This window comes from Natator depressus, chromosome 1 (genome assembly GCF_965152275.1).
Source record: "Natator depressus isolate rNatDep1 chromosome 1, rNatDep2.hap1, whole genome shotgun sequence".
NCBI classification, from domain to species: Eukaryota; Metazoa; Chordata; order Testudines; family Cheloniidae; genus Natator; species Natator depressus.
In genome coordinates, this window is record NC_134234.1 from 118890163 (window position 1) to 118917020 (window position 26858).

A 26858-nucleotide genomic window follows, 5' to 3' on the forward strand; every position below is an offset into this window, starting at 1 on the left:
CCTTTCTAGTTCCGAAATATCCTTTTTAAAGATGCCGTGACCAGGATAGCACACGGTTTTCCAGATGAGGCTGCACAGCTGATTAACACGCTTTGATTTCTAGTCAGTTTTTGATTCATAACAATGCTTTGCCTCTGACCCTGTGACTACTTAGCTTCTTTAGTAGCCTCTTGTGTGGGATAAGGCCTTCTGGAAGTTCTAAATAAACTATGTCAACTGATGCTTCTTTATCTATTGCTTTATTGACAAGTTCAAAGATTCCTAAGAGATTAGTAAGAAATAATTTTCTGTTGCAGAAGCCATGCTAATTTCAGGTGTTTGTTGTTCTGTTTTTAATTGCTGTTTCAACCAATTTACCAGGTACAGATGTACAGCTTACAGGTCCTGGATCACAGCCCAGTTTAAAATACAACATTTTGCTACCTTCCAATTTTTGGGTGGCTTTTCTTAATGAGATATTGTTAGCAGCTCAGGTGCTTCATACTTATGCTCCATGGGCACTCTTGGATGTATACCCTCTTAGGTTGTTGACTTATTGAATTTTAAATTATGGTGACCATGACTTTGCAGCCAGTGTAGATGGACGAATCATATTTGTCATTATGCCAACTGGGTGGTGGTAAATATCAACTGCAAAGGTGTGGTCAGTGCCATGTTAGTTAATATAACTCCTCAAGAGTTTATCCTAACTTGCTGTAATTTTCTAGTGAAGAGATCCTTAGAGATATGTGCATCAATTCATTACTAATCCTGTTAGTCATGGACAGGACAGGACAAGGAGTAATGGTCTCAAGTTGCAGCGGGGGAGGTTTCGGTTGGATATTAGGAAAAACTTTTTCACTAGGAGGGTGGTGAAACAGTGGAATGCGTTACCTAGGGAGGTGGTGGAATCCCCTTCCTTAGAAGTTTTTAAGGTCAGGCTTGACAAAGCCCTGGCTGGGATGATTTAGTTGGGATTGGTCCTGCTCTGGGCAAGGGTTTGGACTAGATGGCCTCCAGAGGTCCCTTCCAACTCTGTTATTCTATGATTCATTCTGTTTCCCCATCACCTATTTTAAAAAAAAAAATTAAACTAGAGCAAAATTAAAAATAGGTTGGGGTGCTGGAGGATGGTAGGTGCTACTGGATGAAAGGGTGTCAACTTAGCTTACTTCTCTCCCCTGCAGTTTGCTCTGCTCTTGTAAAGCTGCTTAAAGAAAGTGGCTTAGCACTAAGAGCAGGGGGGCCATAGACAGCAGCAGAATCCAGGCAGCTGGCCACACTATGAAAGATGCCTTTCCTAGAGCCTAGTACAGTGCAAGGAGATGGAAATGAATAACAGGTGCTAGAGAGGCTGCAGGAGCAGATCATTAGCAGGAAGAAGCAATTTTTTCCTTCTCTCCCTTACTCTCCCTCTTTGTCCAACAATTTGCCAGCAAACAGGCATGTTGTTTTGTTTTTAAATGGAGAGATTTTGGCTGTGACACCATGGCCTCTTCCTTGTTGCCCATCTGGGGCTCATGACCCCACAGATGAAAATCATCAGAGTGTGGCAGAGCATAAGTCACAGAATAGATTTGCAGATTTTAGTAAACTGAACTGTGAAGCAATCATTGAAGACAACAAGAGGGTTCCAAATGAGGATGACATTTTCTCACCACCTGAAATTAACCACAAATTAACATTTTGAGAAATGACTGTTCCCAGAACTCTTGCAATTGAGACTAATTAATTAATGTAACAAACAAAAATAATCACAATTATGTCTTCATATGTCTATCCATGGTTCTGTGCATGATTGTGTATGTATGCATACTTATGCATGTGTGTATATGCTAGAAGTGGTCAAATAATCCAGAAATTGATTTATGAATATTTTCATAATGGTGAATTATTTGTGGGGTCATATTTTGGGCGGGGTTTGTGAGTATTCAGCTCACTAGTTAATTTATGAAAATGTTTGAATCCTGAAGGTTTGATAATTTTAGCATAACCTCTTCTGAAAATTCATACTGAGAATGCATTATTTGTTGTTCTCTGTTATTTGCTGTTCATTAGTGATTAATGTTTCCGGAAGCAGAAGCAATACAGTATGACTTAGGTGACCAAACACACATCAGGGATAATATAAAGTGAAGAGAAGAGTTGAGGTGAGCATTAGTAAGTAACTGATTGTCTGAAATGCTTTGAACAAAACATTTGGTTACTTTTTATGAATAACTAATAGATTCATAGAAGTCAGGTTGACAAATGGTTTGTGAACAGATAAAAGGGATACATTTGTCAGATAATTTATTCTCAGTTAAAATTTATACTAGTGTTTACATGTATATTGGCATAAAATTATCTCATCTGCACTCTGTGAATGAATTAATCTCTGTTATTGGAACTTCTAAAATTTCAAATCTCTGAGTAGATTCAAAGAGCCCCCACATTGTTTTTTTTTCTGTGTTTTAAAGCAATCAGCAGATTTTTTTCCCTGCAAAAATTACATTGGCCAAGTGTTCCAGGATGTTCAAGATTCAGACTGAAATGGGGGAGAGGGGATGGCCAGGAGGCCATGGCCCTGCCACTTTTTACTGGCCATAAGGGCAAGCGACCAGGGGAGAGGGAGCAGAATGGAGCAAGCAGGGGCAGGGTCTTGGGGAAAAGAGGCAGCATGGGACCGGGGCCTTAGGGGAAGAGGCGGTGCGGGGGCAGGGTGTCAGTGGGAAAGGGCACGGTGGGACCGGGACCATGGTTTGGGTGCCTGTGGGGCCCCCCCCACTTTTAGGGCACTTCTGCCACTCCTGATAGAGTTAGAAATGGGATGTTTACATGAGCAGAGGGGAGAATTGCCAGGTTTCCAATAAGAGACACAGGAGTTATTTCTAGACCTGCAAGAGCCTGTGGTGTCAACATTTAAATATGTGGCAATTTTACATTTAGAGGTATGTTAGGTCATTTTTGAAGTTCTACATGATTCCCTTCAAGGGTAACTAAGGCATCTGACTTTACAAAAAGAGGCATACATAAGTAGCCCCAAACATGGTTTTTGAAACTCTTTAAAACATTTGTAAAATAGCAATACTGTAAAATCTGTGGCACATACATAATACGTTAAGGAGAGGTGTAATATAGAGATACTACTGGTGCTCATTCACTTTGCCACTGGTGAACAATGTAGCAATTCTTGAGTCCTGCCAGTTAAAACTTTATACCACACCACCATGTGTTGCCTGATTATAGGCAGCTCAGGTAGTGCTTCCTGTAGTTAAAGTTGTCAAACATGTTCCATTATAAGACCCTATTTTCTGGGGCTTATAACTTTGCCAAACTGTTTGGGCATGCTGGGTGTCTGCCTAAGGCTGATTTTTTTGGGGGAAGTTCCTGCTGAATTGGTTCAGCTGTTTCTGAGAACAAGAAAAATAGTGTTTTGCCCACATTAAAAAACATGACACGTTTAATTGAGAAACTATAGAGCCTCTATGCTTTGGAGCAAGGGCTTGAAATTGGGCAGTGGGGCAATCTGTGTCAGGGATATGCCTCTTGCCGTTCCTGTTATAATTTTGCCAAATTATAGGGCCTCCAAAAAATCTCAGTTGCCCATGCTCAGTACAGATGTGACAGTTTGGCAGCTAAATTCTCCAAAGATTCTGTCCGCACTGAGCATGCTCCGTCTCCTCACCACCCCTACAAACCAACCAGACTGTGCATGTGCTATATCCACAGAGTGACAGAGGATGTTTCTTCTGAAGGCTACAGAAGCTGAGTACACCTTTCCCTGCAATTGCTCTTCCTGGCTGCCAGAGGCTATTTTGGCACCAGGCACTGGTACTGAGAGCAGGGAGACTGTTCCTCCTGTGCTTCCAGAGAGTGGTGGGGAAGGAGGAAGCAGAATGCAGAGAGATGGTGAATGGGGCAGGGGAGGAGAGGGAAGGTTGTGGGACAGAGTCAGGAGCTCACTGGAAGGAGGGGAGCAGGAGCCAGGATCTGGAACAGAGGGAGTGAAATTGTACTAGGCACTGAGGACAGGAGCAGGAGGCTGGAATGGGGTAGGATGGGACTGTGTCTCTATGTGTGTGGAGGTGGGCAAGAGACTGGGACATGTGTTGAGGAAATAGAAGCAGGAGACAGGGGTAGGAGCTGGGGAGGGACCAAGGTATAGGAGCCGAAAGGCATACAGAAAGGTTGGGGAGGGTAGGGGAGGGGGTGCAGAAAAGTCTGTAACCATTATGGTATACTCTCATTCAGAATCTGGAATTGAACACAGGAGTCCTGAGTCTCAACATTCCTTTGCTGTCTAGCAAATATCTATGAAACCCACCACCCAAGTGTGTGCCTCCATCCCCAAAGGTATTTAGGTACCTAACTCCCATTGATTTTCAATTGGAATTAGGTGCCTAACTACCTTTGAGGATTGGGGTCTAAGACACTACAGTGAGAGCACCATGGAAAGGCCCATGAGGAAATGAATAATTTTTCATTCAGTGCTGGGTTTGGATTGTGAACAGTAAATAATGCATAGCGCCACATGTTGAATGATGAGGATAAAAAGAAATATTGACTAGCTACCCATCAGTGAGCACTGTCCATCCTGTGCACTGAATGAGATGGGGGTCTTGTGGAAAAAATGATATGTGAGCATGTAATTAAAGACTGTGTCATAATGAACAAAGGGGCCAAATTCAGATTGCACAAGTAACCTTAATTCAGACATTACCTGACTTTTTTGCTTGATTTTGCAACCTAAATGTTTCTTTAACAGGATTTTTTGAATGTAATTTTATTATATAAAATATGTATGTCAGTGAGTATTTGTAGAAGCTAGAGGCTGGAAAGGTCTATTAAATCATCTAGTCCTTTTCTCTGCCAATGCAGAATTATTCTTTGTTGACATTCACTAATGTTTTGCCCTGTCTAGTTTAAATGTACCAAGTTACCACATTACATTTATAAATATCACTGGCCATTTTACAAACTACTAATAGAGGGTGGTTGTTTTTTTAATAAATCACTTTTTAAATATTTACACATTTTATCTCTATTGCAGTCTTTACAATATGTTGTTTTTGTATTTTAGCTGTCATTTGGATGCTGATATGTAAGCAAAATGGCTAAAATCAACACCCAGCACTCCTACCCTGCTATGCACAGGCTGTCTGTTAGGACCATTGATGAAGAAATTGAAAGAATTGAAAATGGCTTTAGCAGGTAATATGTTCCTTTCCTCACAGTCAAGAGGACAGAAATTACTGTATATGTTGAGGCACACCTGTAGTGCTATGCATTACGGGAGTGCTTGCCCCACACAGTCTTTGACCCAGTGCAGTTAACTGAGTTTCAACTCTTAGTAGCTGTGATGAGCACAAGGCACAACAGTTGGAAAGCTACTATCACTTTTGCTTCTGGAGCTAAATCCTGCATTCCTTGGGTAACAACACTATTGACTTCAGTGGGAAGTATAAGTGCTCAAGGAAAACCAAATCTCATTCACAGAATACTCCTCACATTTTTGGGCTCTGTACTGGGATGAGTTGGAAGGGTTAGAGGAGACGGGATCCTCTCCCTATGCCATGCTACTGCTTCCCCAGGGGAAAAGGCTGTTGAATCTGCATAGTTGCAAATCCACTGGCTCTAATTATAGGTCATCTCTCAATCCTCCCTGCAGTCTGGGGCAAAAGGAGCCCCTTACAGGACTGTGGGCTCATAGGAGTGGTGAGTTGCTTTGCAGGCTCCTCATATCTTTCTCTCGTACAGTGTAATTGTACCAGCTACCTTTGCACTCGGGGCTCTCTGTGGCATGGGTAGACTTGGAGAATGTGTGGTGTATATAACGTATAAGCAAATGAGTTAATGTATTATAAAACACCACTCATTTTCCCAGTTTAGATGAGCCCCATGCCTGTAGGGAGGGGAGGAAGAGTAGGATTTACTCTGAATGTTCTGCAGTGCATTTACAGCAGCGAAAATATGGCTTGGTTTGTTCTCGCTAATGCACACCATCTCAGTCAAGCTTGCCTCTTTTTAGGGGCAACCACTGGGGTTGTTTTTATCTGTGCTCTAGGACTGGAGAAACATGTTAGCTTGACTGGATTTGGTTGTGTGAATAATGGGTGTGGGATGTTGAGTAACCAGAAGGGAGCCTGGAAACACCCACTTCCCCCTTTTGGGTCCATTGACTTTTCCTTCTGTATAGAGTGGGCATCTTCTTCCTGCACTGGGCTATATATGGCTGCTCATAGCTGCATAATGAAAGTGGAGTTGCCTTTATTCCCTTCAGAAGGGCCTGTTTGGGGAGATCTGCAGCCACCATGACTGCAGATCTTAGCACGGGTTTGCATCAGTGCTCAGTGACACCACTGGAAAAGAGAGAAAATGTGTCTGAAAGCAAGGATCAGTCTTTCCTTCTTTCCTCTATGTCCTTTTACTAAAGGATAGCAGTGATTGACAGTTTGCAGAACAAAATTACTGATGCAGCTGTGAGTGCATTTTTGTAAAGGTTTAAATGTATACCCGAGTCACTGCATTCAGTGACAATATCTGAAGCAAAGACTTAATTATGACAGCTAATGGGGCTTAAATATACATGTATACCACATGAATTACACTCTCTCAGCATGAGGGTAATCCTGGAAAAGCATTTGTTTCAAACATTCTGTTTGCTGTGGCCAATACTAACTACAAGAATTTACAGATGAGTAAAAAAGATGTAATCTCCCTTTAAAAGAGATGACATATTAAAGGTAATTGGATTAGATATTCGTGTGTGTGTGTGTAAGACAGAGAGAGAAATGTTGTAAGATGATTGCTAGAAAATATAAAATGCCCTTGGAACATCAAGTAGCAGTCTGAAACGATATACAATCATTGAGATATATTTATCAAGAGACAACGTAGTTTGGCTTAGTCAGGCTGTGAGTAAGAATGTAATTCTAAGCAACAATGAGACAAACTTGTGAATTTTTTGTTAATACTGAAACACTCTATGAAGCTCATGCAATTGTTTGCAAAAATGTTACGAATGTGATTGAAATGAAAACAGGAAATATAACTTATAACCTATGTGTTTGTAAAAAATTTCAGGAAGTTTGGAATTGTGGCAAAGAGAGTAGGTGTATGGAGAACTTCAGGAGTTCATATGTTGTGATGCATTGTTTCATATGTTGTCTTTCACAAATCGCAAAAGGTGGTTCTTATCCCCAAACCCACATTAAGGCTTTTGTTATAAACGGTGAGTCGTCATTATAGATAAGTGGAAATCCACATCTCCGGTTCCCTTATGTCTCTCGTTATCCAGTTTGAGGAGATAGGAGGGGAGTTAGAATCCCGGCAGCATACTGGAGAGATGGAGGATTAAGAGGACTAAAAGAATTCTTTTTAAGAAATTGAAAAATGAGATTCTCATGGAATAACAGGTCTCCAAGAGCTAGGGCTTTAAGTTAAACATCAGATGTAGTGAGAATTGTCAATACTGGCAAGAGAGGTAGTCTCTGCCCCACACAACATACATTGGAAGCTTTTTCTCTGTAACTCACGGGTGTGATTGAGAGCGAAAGTGTGCTACCAACCTAGTCCACTGTACCAAAAAACTCTAGCTCTGATTTTTAAAATCCAGCTTCCCATCATGTATGGGTGCGGTTGACATAACAGGGATATCAAACTAGTTGATATGGAGGCACAATCGAGTAGTTAGATGTCTAACTGGCATCAGTCGCTCAAAAGAGGACATTAAAAGTTGGGTCAGATCCTTGAAGTGTTTCCATTAAATCAAACTGTCTTTTGCAGGTGAAAATGATTTTGTTTCATTTTGCTCAAAGGCCAAATAAGTGCAAAAACAAATTTAGGGCCAGATTAGGGTAGGCCTTCCATGAATGCATTAAGAGGGCAAGATGAAGCCTCCACACCTGCACCTCCTATGCATGGACCAGGGTAAGCATTGTCCAGACTAGCTCTGCCAGATACCCAGAAGGGATGGGAGGAGGTTAGAGCTAGATATGGACAACTGCAGGTGGGCTTGCAGACTTCACCCCCCTGAAGGGTGGAGCAGCAGCTGATTTACCATTGATTCTCTCAGAGGCCTGGTCTATGCTGATGGAAGAGGGCATCCATCAACACAGCTAAATTTGTTCAGGGCAGTGGTGTTCCTACACTGACAGAAAAACCCCTTCTGTAAGTGCTTCTACTCTAAGGGGCTATGCCAGCATAGTTATGCCAACACATAGTCTCCATAGTGTAGACATACCCTGAGGCACAGTGCCGTAGTTCCCACTGTGCTAGTATGGCTCTTTACCGTGTCTAACATGGTTTGGGCCTAAAAGGCACAATTGAGCTAATAAGAGTTTTTGTTTTTTAACCTATTGTCTTTTGTTCAGTGGCTCCATAGTCTTCTCTCATATTGATTTTTACACCAGTGTAACTCACTGGCTCAACAATAACAATAATAATAATTATTTTAATATTACAGTGGCAACTGGAGGCCCTTATCAGGATTGTGCCTGGCACTGTATAAAACATTGAAGAGTTTGCAACTGGAACACCGAACCTGCGACTGGCTCCTGTAAGCTGACCTTTGTGCCTGGATAAAGCCAGTTGCAGGATCTGGGCCTAAGAGGACAAGCAGCATGCATAGGGCATGGGAGAGAAAATCAGGAAAATACTAATTTATATACATCTTTGTGTTTTTATAGGCAATGGAGTTCATTTTAGATTTACTCTTGATTTGAACTTTTATAAGTGAGTGGAATCAGGTTTAATTTCTTTGCAATTACTTCTCCGATGTTGGAATGACACTTTCAGAAACAAAGATATCTGATAGATTCTTAAGGTTTTTTTTTTTTTTTTTTTTAATCCAGTTGCAAATGTATAGAACCCATTTCTGTGAGTGTGGAATGTCATCACTTCAGTACAGCCTTCTCACAAGGGTTTTATTTTTCCTAAGCTACAAATCCACATCATACATGCCTATGGAGCATATATTTATTGATAAAATAAGCTCAACTGCAAAAAGTTTCAGGGCATGTGTACACAGCTTAATATGGTTCATGACCTTTTTAGAACAAAAGAACCAAGAACAAGAACAAAGCACCAAGCACCAAGAACAAAACACAAGACCTCCCAAAATATAGTGACACAAAGCACCAAGCACCAAGAACAAAACACAAGACCTCCCAAAATATAGTGACACAGCAATTTACCCACCCAGCACCAGTCCCTTAGCCAAAGCCTGAGGAAAGAGCTGGGCCTTGTTCCTTTTCCTGAAATTAAGCAGATTCTGGCTCTGATGCAGCAGCTGTGGAGGTAAATTCCGGAGTCAAGGACCCTACACTAAGAATACCTGATCATGGGGAGAGTGGGGGGGCAGAAGGGGGTATAACTCAATGTCCCCTGAGTCAATGGAAGTCTTTCCACTGATTTCAGTGAGCACTGGGTTGGATTTTAGGTGATTAAATCTGGTGACTGTTAGCTTGAGTGTTCCATCTGATCTCAACTAGGTTGAAAGTTGATCATTCAAATAGCGGGACTCAAACTATTTAGCTTTATAGATCAAAATCAACACCCAGACTTAAATACAAAGCTCATGCAGCTGATGAAGAGCTGGTTAATATGTTCCCTGTAGCTAACACTAGCAACTGGATGGGTAGTTGCATGCTCCCCAGCTGAATCTGCAGAGTCTCAAGGGCTCTACTGAAGTGCAAAGTGTGATTATATTATACATGTTTAAGCCATTTCAAGCACGTGGGGGGAGGGGGACAATAGACTGCGGATTTCCAGTTTCTGAGTGGGCTACAGTGTACTGAAGAGGCAACCATGGACCAGAAGGCCTCGCACAATAGATCTATGTCTTACAGATTTCAGAGTCGTAGCCGTGTTGGTCTGTATCAGCAAAAACAATGAGGAGTCCTTGTGGCACCTTAGAGACTAACACATGTATTGGGCATGAGCTTTCGTGGGCTAAAACCCGCTTCATCAGATGCATGGAGTGGAAAATACAGTAGAGAGGTATAAATACACAGCATATGAAAAGATGGGAGTTGCCTTACCAAGTGGGGGGTCAGTGCTAACAAGCCAACTCAATTAAGGTGGAAGTGGGCTATTCTCAACAGTTGACAAAAAGGGGTGGAAATCACTTTTGTAGTGCTAATGAGGCCAATGTAATCAAGGTGGCCCATTTCACACAGTTAACAAGAAGGTGTGAGTATCAGGAGGGGAAATTAGTTTTTGTAGTGACCCATCCAGCGATGGGTCTTACAGAGTGGGACTTTGTCAGCTGCTTACTTAACTCCTTATCTAACACCAGCAAATATTAAGATTAGGGCTGTCAAGTGATTAAAAAAATGAATCATGATTAATCGTGTGATTAGTCACGCTGTTAAACAATAATAGAATACCATTTATTTAAATATTTTGGTTGTTTTCTACATTTTCAAATATATTGATTTCAATTACAACACGGAATACAAAGTGTACAGTGCTCACTTTATATTTATTTTGATTACAAATATTTGCACTGTTAAAAAAAAAAGAAATAGTATTTTTCAATTCACCTAATACAAGTACTGTAGTGCAATCTCTTTATCATGAAAATTGAACGTACAAATGTAAAATTATGTACAACCTCCCCCCTGCATTCTAAAATAAAACAGTGGAAAACTTTAGAGCCTATTAGTCCACTCAGTCCTACTTCTTGCACTTTCACGATAAAGAGATTGTACTACAGTACTTGTCTGAGGTGAATTGAAAAATACCATTTCTTTTGTTTATCATTTTTACAGTGCAAATATTTGTAATAAAAATAATATAAAGTAAGGATTGTACACTTTGTATCCTGTGTTGTAATTGAAATCAATATATTTGAAAATGAAAAAAAATCCAAAAATATTTAATAAATTTCAATTGGTATTCTATTGTTTAACAGTGTGATTAGAACTGCGATTAATCATGATGAATTTTTTTAATAGCGGTTGATTTTTTTGTATGTTAATTGTGTGAGTTAACAGCAATTAATTGGCAGCCCTAATTAAGATATAGCTGTGCTGGCACCAAAACCCAGGGAGTTGGCATTAGAGAGTTTTCATAGAAATCATAGAAACGTAGGGCTGGGAGGAACCACGAAAGATTGTCTAGTCCAACCCTCTGCACTGAGGCAGGACTAAGTATACCTAAACCAACAGGTGTTTGTCTGACTTGTTCTTAAAAACCTCCCATGATGGGGATTCCACAGTCTCCCTTAGAAGCCTGTTCCAGAGCTTAACTACCCTGATATGTAGTTAGAACTTTTTCCCTAGTATCTCTTTTGCTGCAGATTAAGTCAATTACTTCTTGTCCTACCTTTAGTGGACATGGAGAACAACTGATCACCGTCCTCTTCATAACAGCCCTTAACATACCTGAAGATTGTTATCAGGTGTCCCCTCAGTCTTCTTTTCTCAAGACTAAGCATGTCCATTTTGCTTAACCTTTTCTCATCCATAGGTCAGGTTTTCTAAACCTTTTATCATTTTTGTTGATCTTCTCTGGACTCACTCCAGTTTGTCCACATATTTCTTAAAGTATCTAGAACTGGACTCAGCATGCCACCTGAGGCCTCACCAGTTCTGAGTAGAGCAGGACAATTACCTTCCATGTCTTATATATGACACTCCTATTAATATAGCACAGACTATTCGCCTTTTTTCACAGCTGCATCACATTGTTGACTCATATTCAATTTGAGATTCACTATAACCCCCAGATCTTTTCCTGCAGTACTACTGCCTAGCCAGTTATCCCCCATTTTGTAGTTGTGCATTTGATTCTTTTCCCCCTAAGTGTAGGATTTTGCCCTTGTCTTTACAGAATTTCATCTTGTTGATTTCAGACCAATTCTCCAGTTTTTAAGGTTGTTTTTAATTCTAATCCTGTCCTTCAGAGTGCTAGCAATCCCATCCATAGATTTTGTAAGCAAACTGTCCATGCCATTATCCAAGTCATTAATGAAAATACTGAATAGTACTGGACCCAGGACAGACCCCTGCAGGACCCCACTAGATACATCCCCCCAGTTTGACAGCGAACTATTGATAACTACTTTTTGAGTTTGGCCTTTCAACAAGTTTTGCAGCCACTTTATAGTAATTTCATCCAGATCACGTTTCCCTCGTTTTGCTTATGTGTCATGTGGGATTGTGTAAAAAGCTTTACTAAAATCAAGATATATCATGTCTACAGCTTCTCCCCTATCCACTAAATCAGTAAACCTGTTGAAGAAGGAAAGTGGGTTGGTTTTAATGAAAAACAAGTGAAGCAGGCTTGGAAATAAGGTTTTTCTGGTAGTGTCTCTTTACCTCCTGCCTGGCTTATGTTCCTAGTAATAAACCAGCACAGTTATATTAGTTTCAGTGTTAATTTTGTGTCAGTGTGTTCCTAGAGTCTAATACAATTGAAATTAAAATCTCTCTGAGATTTGTGCCTGACTGCAGCAAGATCTGATTTGTCAAAACTGCTGTTTAAAACCTCTGCCAAGGAGGTTTGTAGGTGACTTATAAAGGCAGAACGCAGGGTTTTATTTCTAGTTGTCTTCAGGAAAACAAGGACAACATATTTTAATCATTGTTCACTTTGATTCTTGTATAATTGCTAACTTTTCTTCTGGGATTCCTTATATTAAGTTTCCAGGTACGTTAAGGGCACGTCTATTCCAAAACTTACACAGGTTTGCCCTCATTTAAATAAATTGCTTTAGTTCAGTGGCTCTCAACCTTTCCAGACTACTGTACCCCTTTCAGGAGTCTGATTTGTCTTGCATACCCCCAAGTTTCACCTCACTTAAAAACTGCTTGCTTACAAAATCAGACATAAAAATACAAAAGTGTCACAGCACACTATTACTGAAATAGTGGTGGCAAGAGAAGGCCTCTGAGATCCAGGGTTTTGTAGACCAGGATGACATGAGAAGCTTCTTTCAAGCAACAAAAGCTATATATGGGCCAAACTCCAAAGGCCCAACCCCCTTATGCTCTCAGCCTCCTCAAGGATAATGCAGTCATTAAACAATGCTGGAAGGAGCACTTCGAGAGCGTACTAAACTGCAAATCCAAGGTCTCTGAAGACACCATCGAGTTTATTCCACAGCGCTCAGCAATGGAACACTTTTTGCTGATCCCTCAACTTCTGAGGAAGTCCGGCATGCCGTCACTCAGTCAAAAAATCATAAGGTACCAGGCCCAGACGGCATCCCAGCTGAGGTTTTTAAAACTGGTGGAACAATGGTCCAGCACAAACTTTGCCAACTCCTCGACAAAATCTGGACCTGTGAAGAAATTCCACCTGACGTTAAGAACATCAACATTGTTACAATGTTCAAGAAAGGGGACAAATCTTTGTGCGGGAACTACAGAAGTATTGCCGTCCTCTCCATCGCAGGGAAGATTCTTGCCCGGATCCTACCAAACTGCCTCCTCCCCCTTGCCGAGGAACTTCTCCCTGAATCACAGTGTGGCTTCAGGCCATCCCGAGGCACAACCGACATGATCTTTGTGGCACGACAGATTCAGGAGAAGTGCAGAGAGCAACACCAGGAACTGTTCATGGCATCCATCAACTTAACCAAGGCCTTTGACTCTATCAATCGTGATGCCCTATGGAGGGTTCTGGGTAGGTTTGGCTGTCCGCAGAAATTCATTTCCATCATCAGACTACTCCATGGTGGAATAACTACCACCATTTTGTGTAACAGTGCAGAGACAGAACTATTCATCAGTTGCATTGGTGTCAAGCAGGACTGTGTCATTGCTCCAGCACTCTTCTCCATTTACCTTGCCGTGATCCTGATTCTCATTCGCGACCGCCTTCCTGACAGAATCGGGACTGAGTATCGTATGGATGGCCAACTCCTCAATCTTTGACATCTCCAAACAAAATCTAAGATCACGAGAACTGGCATCACTGACCTTCAGTATGCAGATGACTGTGTCATTCTTGCACATACAGAGGCCGACCTGCAAAGCACCCTAAATCTTTTTGCAGATGCCTATCACAGCCTGGGTCTCTTTCTCAACATCGGGAAAACCAAGGTATCCTGCCAGCCCTCACCTGCACAAACTACTCTTTGTATTCTAGAAATCACCATCAGTGGAGAACCCCTGCAAAATGTGGACCATTTTCTTTACCTTGGCAGCCACTTCTTCCAAACAGCTAGAATTGACACAGAAGTTGAATACAGGATCCCCTGTGCAGCACATCCTTTGGAAGACTGTTCAAAGGAGTCTTCAATGATAGGAATCTGCAAACAGGTACGAAGATTTTGATTTACAGGGCAGTTGTCATTCCCACCCTTCTCCATGGGTGTGAGACCTGAGTAACCTACAGACGACATCTCAAGCAGCTGGAGTGGTTCCAACAGCGCTGCCTCAGGAGGATTCTCAGGATCAGCAGTCAAGACAGCGCAGAAGTAAGGGTGGCAATACCACAACCCCCCACAATAGCCTTGCAACCCCCTTTTGGGTCAGGAACTCCAGTTTGAGAAACACTGACTTAAGGGCTTTGCATGTTTATATTTTTAAATACATATTATTCATTTGTGACAACATCGTGAAATTTAAGATTTAAATATCTGAAACTGTGAAATTTAAGATTTTTAAAATGCTATGACCGTGAAATTTACCAAAGTGGACCATGAATGTGGTAGGGCCCTACTTATATTGATGTAGCTTACATTAATTCCTTCCAATTTAACTTCACCATTACAAGTTTGTGTATAGACAAGGCCTTACAACCCACTGACCTTTCTCTACTCTTGGTTTGACTGTAGTTAGGAAACAACTCTCTCTGTGCTCTTTCATTCAGTTACATTTCCACATCTCCCTTTCATTCTACAATCAGATATCTTTCTCAGGTAGAACCAATATTTGCAAAACTTTTCTTTGCCCTTTTCTCCCACCATGGGAAAGGGCTTCACATACTGTTGTTGACTTGCTTGGTTATACTGTTTCATCTGCTTGCCAGCAGCTAGGGTGTATTCATACAACTGGGCTCTGGTAGACCAACTATCTTTGTGGGATAGTTGGTCATCACTGCTGTTGGCTGTGGTCATAGTTACCAAGATGGTATAGATTTAGCCAAAGGCAAATACTCAAATATGTCACAGGCTGAGGTCTATCAGGCACCCAGCTGTTGGGTGGCTGTTCTTGTGTATACATCCTTGTGAATTTTAGGCTATTTCCTTCTTAAAAGGACGAAAGAAAAAGGGCACAGGAAAACAATATGAAGTTCAACAGAATGCACATATAACCCTTCAGCAGTCACTAAACCCTTCTCCCCACACCACCTTATTGGAAAAATTGTCCCTTTGAAAAATGTTCTTTGTCCCCATATTTTCCATGGCTCTCCCTACTTTACCCGAGTCCTAATGATCTTTTCTGTCTCTCTGCTTCTTTTTTTTTTTTTTTTTTTTTTTTTGCTGCTATGCTCCTCCCCCTACCCTTGTTCTCTCACCCATACTATCTTCCTTCCTGAACCTTTGGTTGATGTTCTCCTTCTGCTCCTCATGATTTCCTATTTTTCTGTTCCCTGCCCCATCCCAGTTCCTTTCTCAACTTCCCCACTTTTCCTCTTCCCCACATGAAGCTTCCCTTATTTGTTCTGTTTTTCTAATTGCTACCTCCTCTTTCTCCTCCCTGTGGCTGCCTGCTCTCCCCTCTGTCCTATATCTCTTCACCTGTGGATGCTTCCCTTCTCTCCCAAGAGTATCCTCTGGCTCTTTCACCACCTTCTTTCCACCCATGGTTGCCTGTCCCACAAAGATTGACCTGTGTCCAGTGCAGGCTCTTTTCCTAGCAACAGTTCAGTAGCCTTTTTCTTGCTCTCCCCAGCTACCCTTTTCCTCTCTCTCGGAGCAGCCACTTCTACCTCCTGGCTGCTGAAAGGATGTATAATCACAGAAAAGGGATTCTCTTTGTAATGAGATCAGAATTAGGCCCTATGGATGTGCATCCAATATTAATGGCCCAGTCCCTAACCCAAACTTTCCAAACATATGTTCCTTCTGAGATCACATGCCCATCACTGAGGAGATGTGCCATTCTGAGGTATGTCTACACTAGAGCTGGAAGATATAAGTTCTACTTCGAGTTGACGTACCCGCATTAGCTCTGATCAAGTTAGCAAGCTAAAAACGGAAGTGTAGCCGCAGTGGCACAAGTGATAGGACAAGTTAGCCACCTAGGGTCTCTGATGGGATGATAATCAGGGCAGCTAGCGCCTCACACTGTTCGTGCTGCTGTGGCTACATTTCTATTTTTAGTATGCTAGCTTGATCGGAGCTAGCGAGGGTTTGTTTATCTGAGCTGGAAATTATACCTTCCAGCTCCAGTGTAGACATACCCTTAGTCCTACTTTTCAGGAACAAAAAGCTGTGGTGGTTGTACAAGATGAACAATATGCCCTTTGATTCTGGAATGAGAAATCTTCTGTCTGGAATCATTTGTCCTTCTACCCTCAGTATATACAGGTCTGACTTTCTTGGACATCTGTAGGATCTGTTTCTCTAGAAGACATTCTTTTCTCACTCTGCATTTCTGAATCTTAGAGTTATTTCTATAAGAACTCCCATTCCACTCTCTCCTTAAAATTATTTGTAAGACTCATAAGAAAAAAATGTGAACAGTACTTGCAATAACATTATAGTACTAATGGTACCTAAGATCGCTGTGTATATATAAAATACTAAACCAATAACAGGAGGTCTGAGTCAGATTTATACAGCCTTTCCAACATCAAGCAGAATGTATGTTATCTCTTTGTATCAGGAAGAGAATAAGAAGAAAACACTCAGCATGGGGAGAATCCCAGTAGTTTCTGGAACAATTTGGTAAAAGAGTTCTTTTCAGACTGGGTGATGAAGAGATGCTATATTAGTTGTAAGCGTGACTGCTGGTGCGAGTCAGTTTCTCCACTGAAAATACACCCAATTTAGTTAACTAATTTCCTCTGTTGGGGTGTTGCCAACTCTTGCAATGTTATTGCAAGTCACATGATATTTGGTGTTTTCCATAAAGCCCCAGGTTCTAGAGTCATGTGATAATGTGAGAATCTCAGCTTTCATTAAAAAAAAAAAAGTTTCTAGCCCTCTTGGTTGCAGAGAAGAGTTTGAAAATGTGAATCCTAAGGAACCAGGAGGTAATGAAAAAGAACCCAGTACTTATTGGATGAGATGCAATTCTGGCCAATTGAAATCAATTTTAAAACTTCCATTGTCTTCAATAAGAACAGGGTTTCACCACTATTTTTAAAATCTCATGATCTTAAAGCCAATCTCATGATTTTTTGGGGTGGGGGCTGACTCATAAATTTTGAGCTCATGTAATTGGCAACACTGAACCCTATTCTGTTGAAGTAACTTCTGTATTATCTTTGAACCATGTATTTATCAATAAAAAGTCCACTTTTCTGTCTGCTTTCATCAATAGCAGAACTTCCGTTGACTTCAGCGGGTGCAAGACTGCGACAGAAAATTAGTAAACTAGTCTTGTCATGTGTTTAGTTTGTACCTGGCTACAGTAGCCTTTGTGATGGAGAGAAGAGTATTGCTCCCCTCTCCCCCTTATTACATGAGTGGAAGAATTGAATGAGTGGCAAATTAATTGTAGGCTGAATAAAAGCCTTCTTTTTTAAAACTGATTTTGCAGGACCCATTCACTGTGTGAGGACACTTCTTCAGAATTGCAGAGAGACATTTCCATGGAGACAAGAGGCCTGTCTGAATCCCGCAGGAGCTCGTTCACAGGCACTGGAGCAATGGCTAGGTAACTGGCTAACTAGCTTAACTTCGAATATTAAAGGATCGCTTGTCTGCAAAAGATTGTTGAATGTGGGAGGACAGGGATGGTGGTCATAGATTTACTAGAAAATGAGTTCAATCCATCTAAAAACATGAAAAGCCTATAATGAACATAAAATGGAACAAAAGATGCTTTGGTTTTAATTTTGTACTTATAGCTCAGTTTTTAGTATGCTGGAGTTGGCGAGTGGGCTCAGACAGAAAAGCACATTCGAATTCAAATAGGAAAAAGGTTTAATCAACACTGAAAATGGAGGAAAAATAAGTAGTAAAGTCAGACAGTAAGGGAAGGGACAAATAAGAAGTTCCTTTTCAGACTGTTAACTGGATATAATCTTATGTAATAAGAGTATAATAACTGTTCCCTCCCAGTCTTGATGATGGATGGCTCTGACGAGAAAGCAGACAGTAGACTTTGAGAATACAGGGATTGCTGGGTATTTTTAGGATTAAATTATGTCTGTGATGCACTTGGAGCCTCAGTCAACAAAGGTTGGAGGTGCTGACTTTGGCCCAGATTTAGGAAAGCACCTCTCTCCAGGACAGCACTTAAGCACGTGCTTATATTTAGGAATGAGCTTAAGTCCTATTTAGTGCATTGGAAATTAAGCGCATGTCTGAAGTGGAGCCTGGATTTAAGTGCATTCCTGAATAGGGGCCTCTGTGCCTGACCTAAAGAATTTCAACTGAATTCAGAGCTCCGTTTGTCTTCTGATATAATCATTAATTATAAATTATTAATTATAAAAAGAAAAGGAGTACTTGTGGCACCTTAGAGACTAACAAATTTATTTGAGCTCACGAAAGCTTATGTTCAAATAAATTTGTTAGTCTCTACGGTGCCACGAGTACTCCTTTTCTTTTTGTGAATACAGACTCACACGGCTGCTACTCTGAAACCAGTCATTAATTATGTGAGGGACACTTTCAAGTTAAATGTCACATGTTTAAAAGAAACAATGATTATTAAAACTGAAGTCATTTTACAAATGTTGTTTATTATTCTCCATTTCTTTCACCATGGACAATGGAAAATAAACTACTCAGTTCCCTTTTTGCTTCTAGTTACTTCTATTTTCAGGTTCTCATGCAATAACACAGTGCTGCAATGTGTGGGGTGCAAATTCTGTTGGTGAATGGTTTTCAGTGGAATTAAAATATATATTAGGAACTTCTTGACTGACCTTAGGTTTGTAAAACTGGTGCCTAAAAGAGTTGACTATGCCCCTTTAAAATGTTCTGCTTTCTAGTGTAGTTAAGACCAACCAAATGAATCATTTTCATTATCTGTGCAAACCACAAACTGTAGCCTACTAGACAGGCACAAGGATACTGGACCTTAATTTCATATTTTGTCAGTGAGGTGAAGGCTGTATCATTTATTCTGTGGCCTTGGTGAGGTTTTTGTTTTGTAGTCTTAGAATTACATTCTATCCCGTAATTAATGTAGGCTTTAGATTATATGTATGATACTGACCCAATGTGGAAACTAATAAAGAAACAGGAATGTGAAAAACTCTCCTCTGATTTCTGTGTTCCTTCCTTTTTTTATCCTTTGCAACTCAAAGGTAAGATATTCTGAGGAAAGTCTGTCAGAAGCTAGGTTTCAGAGTAGCTATTGTCTTAGGCCCTTGAGAATTTGCAATCAAGTGGCATATGTACTGTACAGTAGCATTTAAATTGCTAAAGTACAAGTGTTTTCATCACTGTGTTATCCACCTTGTAGATTCTGGACAGATGTAATGCAAGCTTATCTGGAGAAGTCTAAAGAACTTTCCTTGAATATTGCTGGGCCTATCAAAGAAGTTCTTCTCTGTTCAGCATTTCAGCACGTTGTTTGCTCAGAGCAGGTCTAGGAAGCATGGAAGTGCACAGCACCTGTCCGACTGGGCTGCCATTAGAGGAAAATAGTCTCCTCTGTGGAATATTATATTGATAAACTGTTATCACTGCTGGGGATTTCAGTCTCAAATATTGTCATTTGGACACATTTTAGAAGCAAAATACTCACTTTGCCACTTTTACAAGAACAATTATTGTCCTTTAAGAACATGTAACTTGGGGTGGGAAGAACATAAAGAGAAACCATGCAGCAATGATAAAACTTATTCAGGTATCATGAGTGTTTGTTTATGTTATTCTGGTGCTCCATTAGGATTTTAGGATGAGGAAATGCTAGGTTACATGCAACAGGCAATTAGTGGCTTTCATATTAGGGGCTAGTCCAGTTATCATAATTAGTTATTCATAATGTACACAGTATGCTAGACACCTTAGAGAACATACATATAGATTTATTGTCTGCCCTGAAGTGTTTACAATCTAATAATTGATATGACGCAACAGGCCAAAACTACAAACAGTAGGAAGTGAAATAGGAAGGTAGTTAGATGATGTCACACTGTCTGGAGTGGCTCACGATTATGGGTGCCTACCTCAGGGCAGACTGGGAAAAACAGGGCAGACACCCCAAACCCATGGTATGTTCTATAAATAGATTTTACCAAGCCAGTAACAAATGTGAACTCAGTGATCACTGTAACAATCTTAACACAGAGTCACAGACAGTCCCCTTATATTCTCCAGCCTATTGTCACTCAGACAAACTGGGCTTAGTGATAAATGGTCACTTACACTAAAAAATCACACCACGTTCAGGTTGCTTCCAATCTCAAGAGACTAGTCACTTATCTCAGATCAGTGGATTCCCTCGATCGTACACCTAAGACAAGGCCCGTAGCCAATCCTGTAATAAACTATGTAAAGGGTTATTAACTGAGGGGGGGGGAAGAGTTATTTACAGGTTAAAGCAAGCAAACACACAAGTGAGTTACCATCTAAATCCTAAGAATGACAGAGCTGGAGAGAGATCTGTCAATTCAAAACGTCTTTTAGGGTGGACCAAGGAAATAACCTACATTTCCTCTAAGCTGCGCGGCTGCATGGTCACGCAGATGCCTATTAAGCCCCATGCAGGGGCTCAGAACTGCAATAAGGAGAGGCACCTCTCCCCCACCATGGACCTGCCATAACGGGGAGAGGTGCCCCTCCCTGCCGGGTCCAGTACTGACCTGCACTGGCGGGGAGAGGTGTCCCTCTCCAGCACAGACCTGTCCTGGACTTGCCGCAGCTGGGGGAGAGGAGCCCCTCCCTCGGCCTGGCTCAGGCCCGCTGGAGCTGCCGTGGCCAGGGAGAGGCACCTTTTCCCCAGCCCCAAGCTGCTGCGGCGAGAGAGGGCTGGAGGGAGTCCTCTCTCCTCACTGCAGCCCTGGGGCAGCCTGTACCCCAAATTCCTCATCCCCAGCCCCACCCCAGAGCCCACACCCCCAGCCAGAGCCCTCACACTCCCCACACCTCAAGCCTCTGCCACAGCCCTGAGCCCCCTCTCACACTCCGAAACCCTCGCCAACCCACACCACATGAATTCTGTTATGTGCACCCATATGAAGGTGATGTGTGACACATCACCTCCATATTGGTGCACATAACAAAATTCATTCCGCACATGGACGTAAAAAATTAGAAGGAACACTGGAAATAACCCTTGGGGATCTCTGGCTTCAGTTTGGTTTCCCTGGCCCTGTGAGAGAGCAAACAGCAAAGAGATGAAAAATCTTCACATCAACTATCTTTATTTCCCTCTTCCAGCATTCAGAGCGATGGGATGAGGTCTTCTGTGTGTGTTTCCCCATGGGTGGATGAGGCAATTAACAAAGCTTTTGTCTTGTAATGGACCATTTAAATTTTGATGGTGCTCCTGGAGGGGTGAGGAGAGGGAAGGGAGGATTCCGTGCCTGGGTTCACAAATTCAGAGCAAACATTTTCAAAGTTAAAAAGCAAAATGTACATGGTTTCTGACAGCATGGAATACAGACATTACAAGTGAGATTCATACACACAGCAACTTACAAGCATTTCCTAGAGTCTAAACACAACACATTCTTATAAGACTAATACCTATTTTGAGCAAATCCAGCACACACGTGAACTCTCTGGTCTCCAGCTGTGAGTTTCTCAGTTCTTAGCTAATACCTGCAGTCTTGGCAAGAACTGGTACCTGGTTTGCCAGTGTCACAGATGAGATTTACAAAATAAGGTTGCACAGTTACTGATAAAATTCATCCACATTCTCAACCCACTAAAATATGGTTAAAGGGAAAGTGTCCCCTTAATCTGAATCTCCAGCCTCCATCACTTTCCAGCAATCTCTTCACAACCCATCCTCCTTCACCTTCCAATCACCCTTTTCCTTACTTCACATGGCATCCTTTGGGTAAGTCATCATGCAAGGATTCAACATCTCCCCCCTTTCCTCAGCACAGGATCTCTCACCTCTTTACATTACTCCTAATGTCAGAAGCTTCCAGAGCTCTAGATGATTTCCAGTCCCTCCCCCCTTGGCAAGCTGCCTGCTGATCATACAGCTAGGGAGGTCTATCTGGCTCCTGTCCCATGTGGTGCTGGTGCGGGACACTGAGGCCTGGTGTATAAGGTATCTTCCTGGTTCCTTTACCATGTCAGAGGATGGGGAGCCCATGATGTGGAAGTTGTTGCAGGTGCCTAGTATTATATAGCAAAATGTCAGACTCCAGTGGTGTGACAGGGATCCAGAGGCTGTGAAAACCCCATCTGGGATACTCTCCACTCAATCCCATTGATGGAGAAGTTCTAGCTGCTACTGGGTGTGGCTCTAGCCCTGCGGGAAGCCTTGAGCCATCTGGGATTCTTGTCTCTTCAGACAGCATTGTGTGTCTCTTCCTTGCAGGTTATCCCGTTTCGTCTTATCTCTGAGATCATGGGTGACCCGACATTTGCATCATGAAGACCAAAGGCCAGATTCTTTCCTTGAGCGTATCCGAGGGCCAGAACTGAAAGAGGTGTCCATTAGGGAAAGTAACACTCACTCCAATTTGAGTAACTATGAGCAGCCAGGCAAAGTGAAAAGGTATGTTGATCTGATTGCCCTTTAGTGGGAGAAGAGTGGTCTTGGGGTAATCATGTTCTTTCTGTGAATGGGATGTGAGCATGCTTGGTTTTATTTGAGGATAGGAAATGAGTAGGGTAGCTAATACTCTCCAGAAACTTCCCTGAAAGTAATTTAAGTCCTCCAACTTCCAAGAAAACTGGAGAAAGCAACAGTGAGTATAGTCCAAGCTTAGGCTTCCCTAATTCTCCGGAAATCAGCATATCCAATTACATGAGTTTCAATAGAGTAGAGCTTAGCCAACAATGGAACAGAAATAAGATAGAGCTGCTTAATAAATTTAATTTCTCTAGGGATTGTCATGCCAGGGTTTTTATACATAATTAGCTGAAGGTAACCATTGCTTTGGCAGGTCTCCCTAGATAAGCAGTGGAGGAGGGCATGATTCAGTTTGAAATTGTAGCTCTGTGGTCTTTGGCCTCACAGATGGAGGCACAAGCTCTCAGTTGCAGGTAGCTTGCAGAAGCACTTAGGTAAATAATACATTTTCCCAGCAGCTGATATAATATGGGGTGCAACATGCAGATGATGTTGATACTTCTGCTACAACTAATGCATTCCAGCTGCTTTTGTTGGCAGTCGTTGTGCTTGCTAGCAAATGTGCAACCACAGCTTAGAAAAGCTATTTCTGTATTTGTTCATCAGGTAAGAGTAACAAACCCAGTTCCTGAATGGAGAAAATAAATGCTTTGTCCCCTGAACTACTGGTATGCCCCAGTTTCCTCACTTTTTCCCACTCTGCAGTGAGAAGCAGGTTATAGTGTAAACACCTATACCACGCAATCCTATTCAAGCACTGAACAAACCAATGGCGTGAGCCTCACATGAATGATGATGATGATGAACACTATTTCCTTAAAATGTTTTCTTCCTCAAAAGCATGTTGGCAAGGGTTTCAGTAGTGATGTTTTTAGCTTACATTGCTTATGATATAACAGTCCCTTACACCTGGACTTTATTCTGAACTACTTGGAAGGAAAATACTTCCCAAAAGAGCACGTTGACATATGGTCAGCTTACCTGCTCTCACTCTGCTGCCCTATACTGGGGATGAAAGCAGTTCCCAGTGCAAAGACATTTAGAATCTGGATGTTAGCCTCTAGTGCAGGGGTGGGCAAACTTTTGGCCTGAGGGCCACATCTAGGTGGGGAAATTGCAGGTAGGAGCATGGGGTTGGGGTGCAGGAGGGAGGGAGTGTGGTGTGTGGGAAGGGGCTCAGGGCAACGAGTTGGGGTGCAGGAGGGAGTGTGGAGTGCGGGAGGGGGCTCAGGGTAGGGGGTTGAGGTGCACAAGGGTTGTGGGGTGCACGAGGGGTCTCAGGGCAGGGGGTTGGGGTCTCAGGGCTGGGGGTTGGGGTGCAGGATGCAGGAGGGGTTTGGGGTGCAGGTTCTGGCCCGTGCTGCTTACCTTGAGCGGCTCCGGGGTGGCAGCAGTGTGCAGCGGGGCTAAGGCCGGCTCCCTGGCTGCCCTGGCCCCGCGCTGTGCTGCTTCCAGAAGTGGCCGGCACCATGTCCCCATGGCCCCTGGGGGAGGGAGAGCAAAGGGCTCCACGTGCTGCCCTTGCTTGGGGGTGCCTCCCCCGAAGCTCCCATTGGCCGCAGTTCCCTGTGCGGAGCCCTCTGTCCTGACCCCCACAGGGGCTGCAGGGACGTGGTTCTGGCCACTTCCAGGAGTGGTGCGGGGCCCACGGTGCCACGGGGGTGGCAGTCCCGCCGGCCGGATCCAAAGCCCTGACGAGCTGGATCCGGCCCGCGGACCATAGTTTGCCCACCCTTGCTCTAGTGCTTGGAAACTCCACTACAAGTATTTGTGTAAAATGCAGTAACACTTAATCATACCCACTCAAATATACCCTATCAAATCACTGATAGGCTTCTGGTCCAGAAATCAGAATTTTTTTTTAGCTGAGTTGAGTCGTTAGAAGATGTTCGCTTATCAATGCCACAAGCAGGTTTAGTCTTAGCTAAAATCTTTTTTTAAATAAATGAACGAATGCCTTCAAGCGAGCCCTTCTTGTGTTTCCAAGCTTTCTACTTTGCAAATGAACATAATACATAACTTAATTTTGTAGTGTAGACATGCAGTAAGTCGACCTAACTTAAGTCAGCATACAGCCACTGCAGTAATTACATCATTTGTGTGCATCTACACTTTACTCCTTCTGTCGGCGGTGTGTGTCCTCACCAGGAGCACTTGCACCGATTGTACTGTCAGTGTGGGTCATTGTGGAATGGCTGCTGAAAGCCAGTAACAGTCGATGTAAGCAATACAGCGTCTACAACCTTTCCAGACTACTGTACCCCTTTCAGGACTCTAAGTTGTCTTGCGCACCCACAAGTTTCACCTCACTTAAAAACTACCTGCTGACAAAATCAGACATAACAATACAGAAGTGTCATAGCACACTATTACTGAAAAATTGCTTACTTTCTCATTTTTATCATATCATTATAAAATAAATCAATTGGAATATAAATATTGTACTTATATTTCAGTGTATAGTTGGTAGAGCAGTATAAACAAGTCATTGTCTGTATGAAATTTTAGTTTCTATCGACTTTGCTCGTGCTTTTTATGTAGCCTGTTGTAAAATTAGGCAAATATCTAGATGAGTTGTTGTATCCCTTGGAAGACCTCTGCGTACCCCCAGGGTACGTGTACCCTGGTTAAGAACCACTGATCTACACTGACACTGCATTGACCTAACTACATCAACATTGACTATGCCTCTTGTGGGGGTGGAGTTATTAAGTCGATGTAGTGGGGCAGTTACATCAGCAGGAGTGAAATTTTAGTGTAGAAACTTACATTGGTCAACGTAAGCTGCCTTGCATCGACTTAACTCTGTAGTGTAGACCAGGCCTTATTGGCCTAAATTACCCCACACAGCTGGCTAAAAAAAATGTTTCGGTTTGTTAAAACACAGTGATGGAACTTAACTTTTTGGCAGGCTCATTACTTTGAAGCTCAGGCTCACCTAGTTTGTGGCACAGTCTGAGATGGGTAAGGATTTTAGTTTGAATTTGCAGCTGGTAATTCATATTATAGTGAACATCACACAGATTTGCAGCAGATCGATACAGTTCCATCTTTACTGAAACTGCTTCTCAATAATTCAAGCTTGGAAACCATGTATTTCTTTGCATGTCTAATATATTTTGTCTGATTAGTCATGCTACTATCTTCTAGTCACTCCAGTCAACAGCCAAGAGATTTTCTGATTTCTGCATCAGGAGCCCATTAGTGTTCTGATTCAAAGCCATTAGAGTGAAGAAAACTGGTCTTGTGCCAACAATGTTATTTCTTTAGATAACCAAATTCTGAGATACCCAGTCTCCCCATCTCAGATTACACTGCTGTTACCATTTGACAGCAGCTCCGAATTGTTGTGACATTATGGAGAGTTAATTTTGCAGCAACAGTAGGCATTTCTGCTATCTGTCCAGGATTCTTGGCACTGCTTCTGTAAAGAAGACTTGAAAGGCTTGAGAAACACATATAAGAGCAGCCAAATGGGAACGCTGCTCTAAATAGCGAGATTCATGTTGTCAAGCATTAATACGCATGAGAGTAGGCTAAAGTGCTTCACACATCTGACATGGTCACAAACGTGTATGTTCTGCACGTGATCAAGGGCAATTGGTGCCCTGAATAGTTATGCAAAGGGGCTTACAGCGGCGATCAAAGTTGACCCTCTTAATCTTTTCAGAATGTGTGTAGGAATAGCAGTTCAGTCTGTCATGTTGGTAAACCCGTGCACAAAATGTCCAAGGCTTTCATATTGTTCCTTTACTGTGTTCTGTTTAACTTGCTACAGTCACTGGTCCCTGGCCAGATTTAATGTCAACAACAGCAACAACACCAATGAAGAGTAAGTACATCACTGCTTGCTTCATAGCACCTACTTGCTTGTGATGTATCAGCTTCTTACCACCTTCTCTGTTCAAAACATGTTAGTGACAATTGTAGCTATAGACTCCTGCTTATCTTTTTCCAAGCACCTTCCTGATATATGGCTTTATTGTAGAGAAAGATCTAGTTTTGTAGGTCATGGAAATATCCCTGTGTTTCCAGGAGAATTCTTTGTGTGCTAACTTG

At 42.1% G+C, this 26858-nt stretch overlaps 1 protein-coding gene across 4 annotated transcripts in view; it reads left to right on the forward strand.

Moving 5' to 3' along the window:
• The window catches only part of CNGA3 (cyclic nucleotide gated channel subunit alpha 3), a 60202-nt gene that overhangs the window by 15680 nt on the left and 17664 nt on the right, over positions 1-26858 (forward strand). For 2 of the 4 annotated variants that reach the window (XM_074965406.1, XM_074965416.1), the window contains exons 2-5: positions 2038-2129; positions 5042-5172; positions 17625-17741; positions 22542-22721. In XM_074965406.1, the coding sequence (XP_074821507.1) occupies positions 5072-5172; positions 17625-17741; positions 22542-22721 (398 nt within the window). In that variant the 5' untranslated portion in view covers positions 2038-2129; positions 5042-5071. Of the gene's footprint in view, positions 1-2037; positions 2140-5041; positions 5173-17624; positions 17742-22541; positions 22722-26577; positions 26632-26858 lie in introns of all 4 variants that reach the window. The other 2 variants (XM_074965397.1, XM_074965391.1) reach the window with 2 other exon arrangements.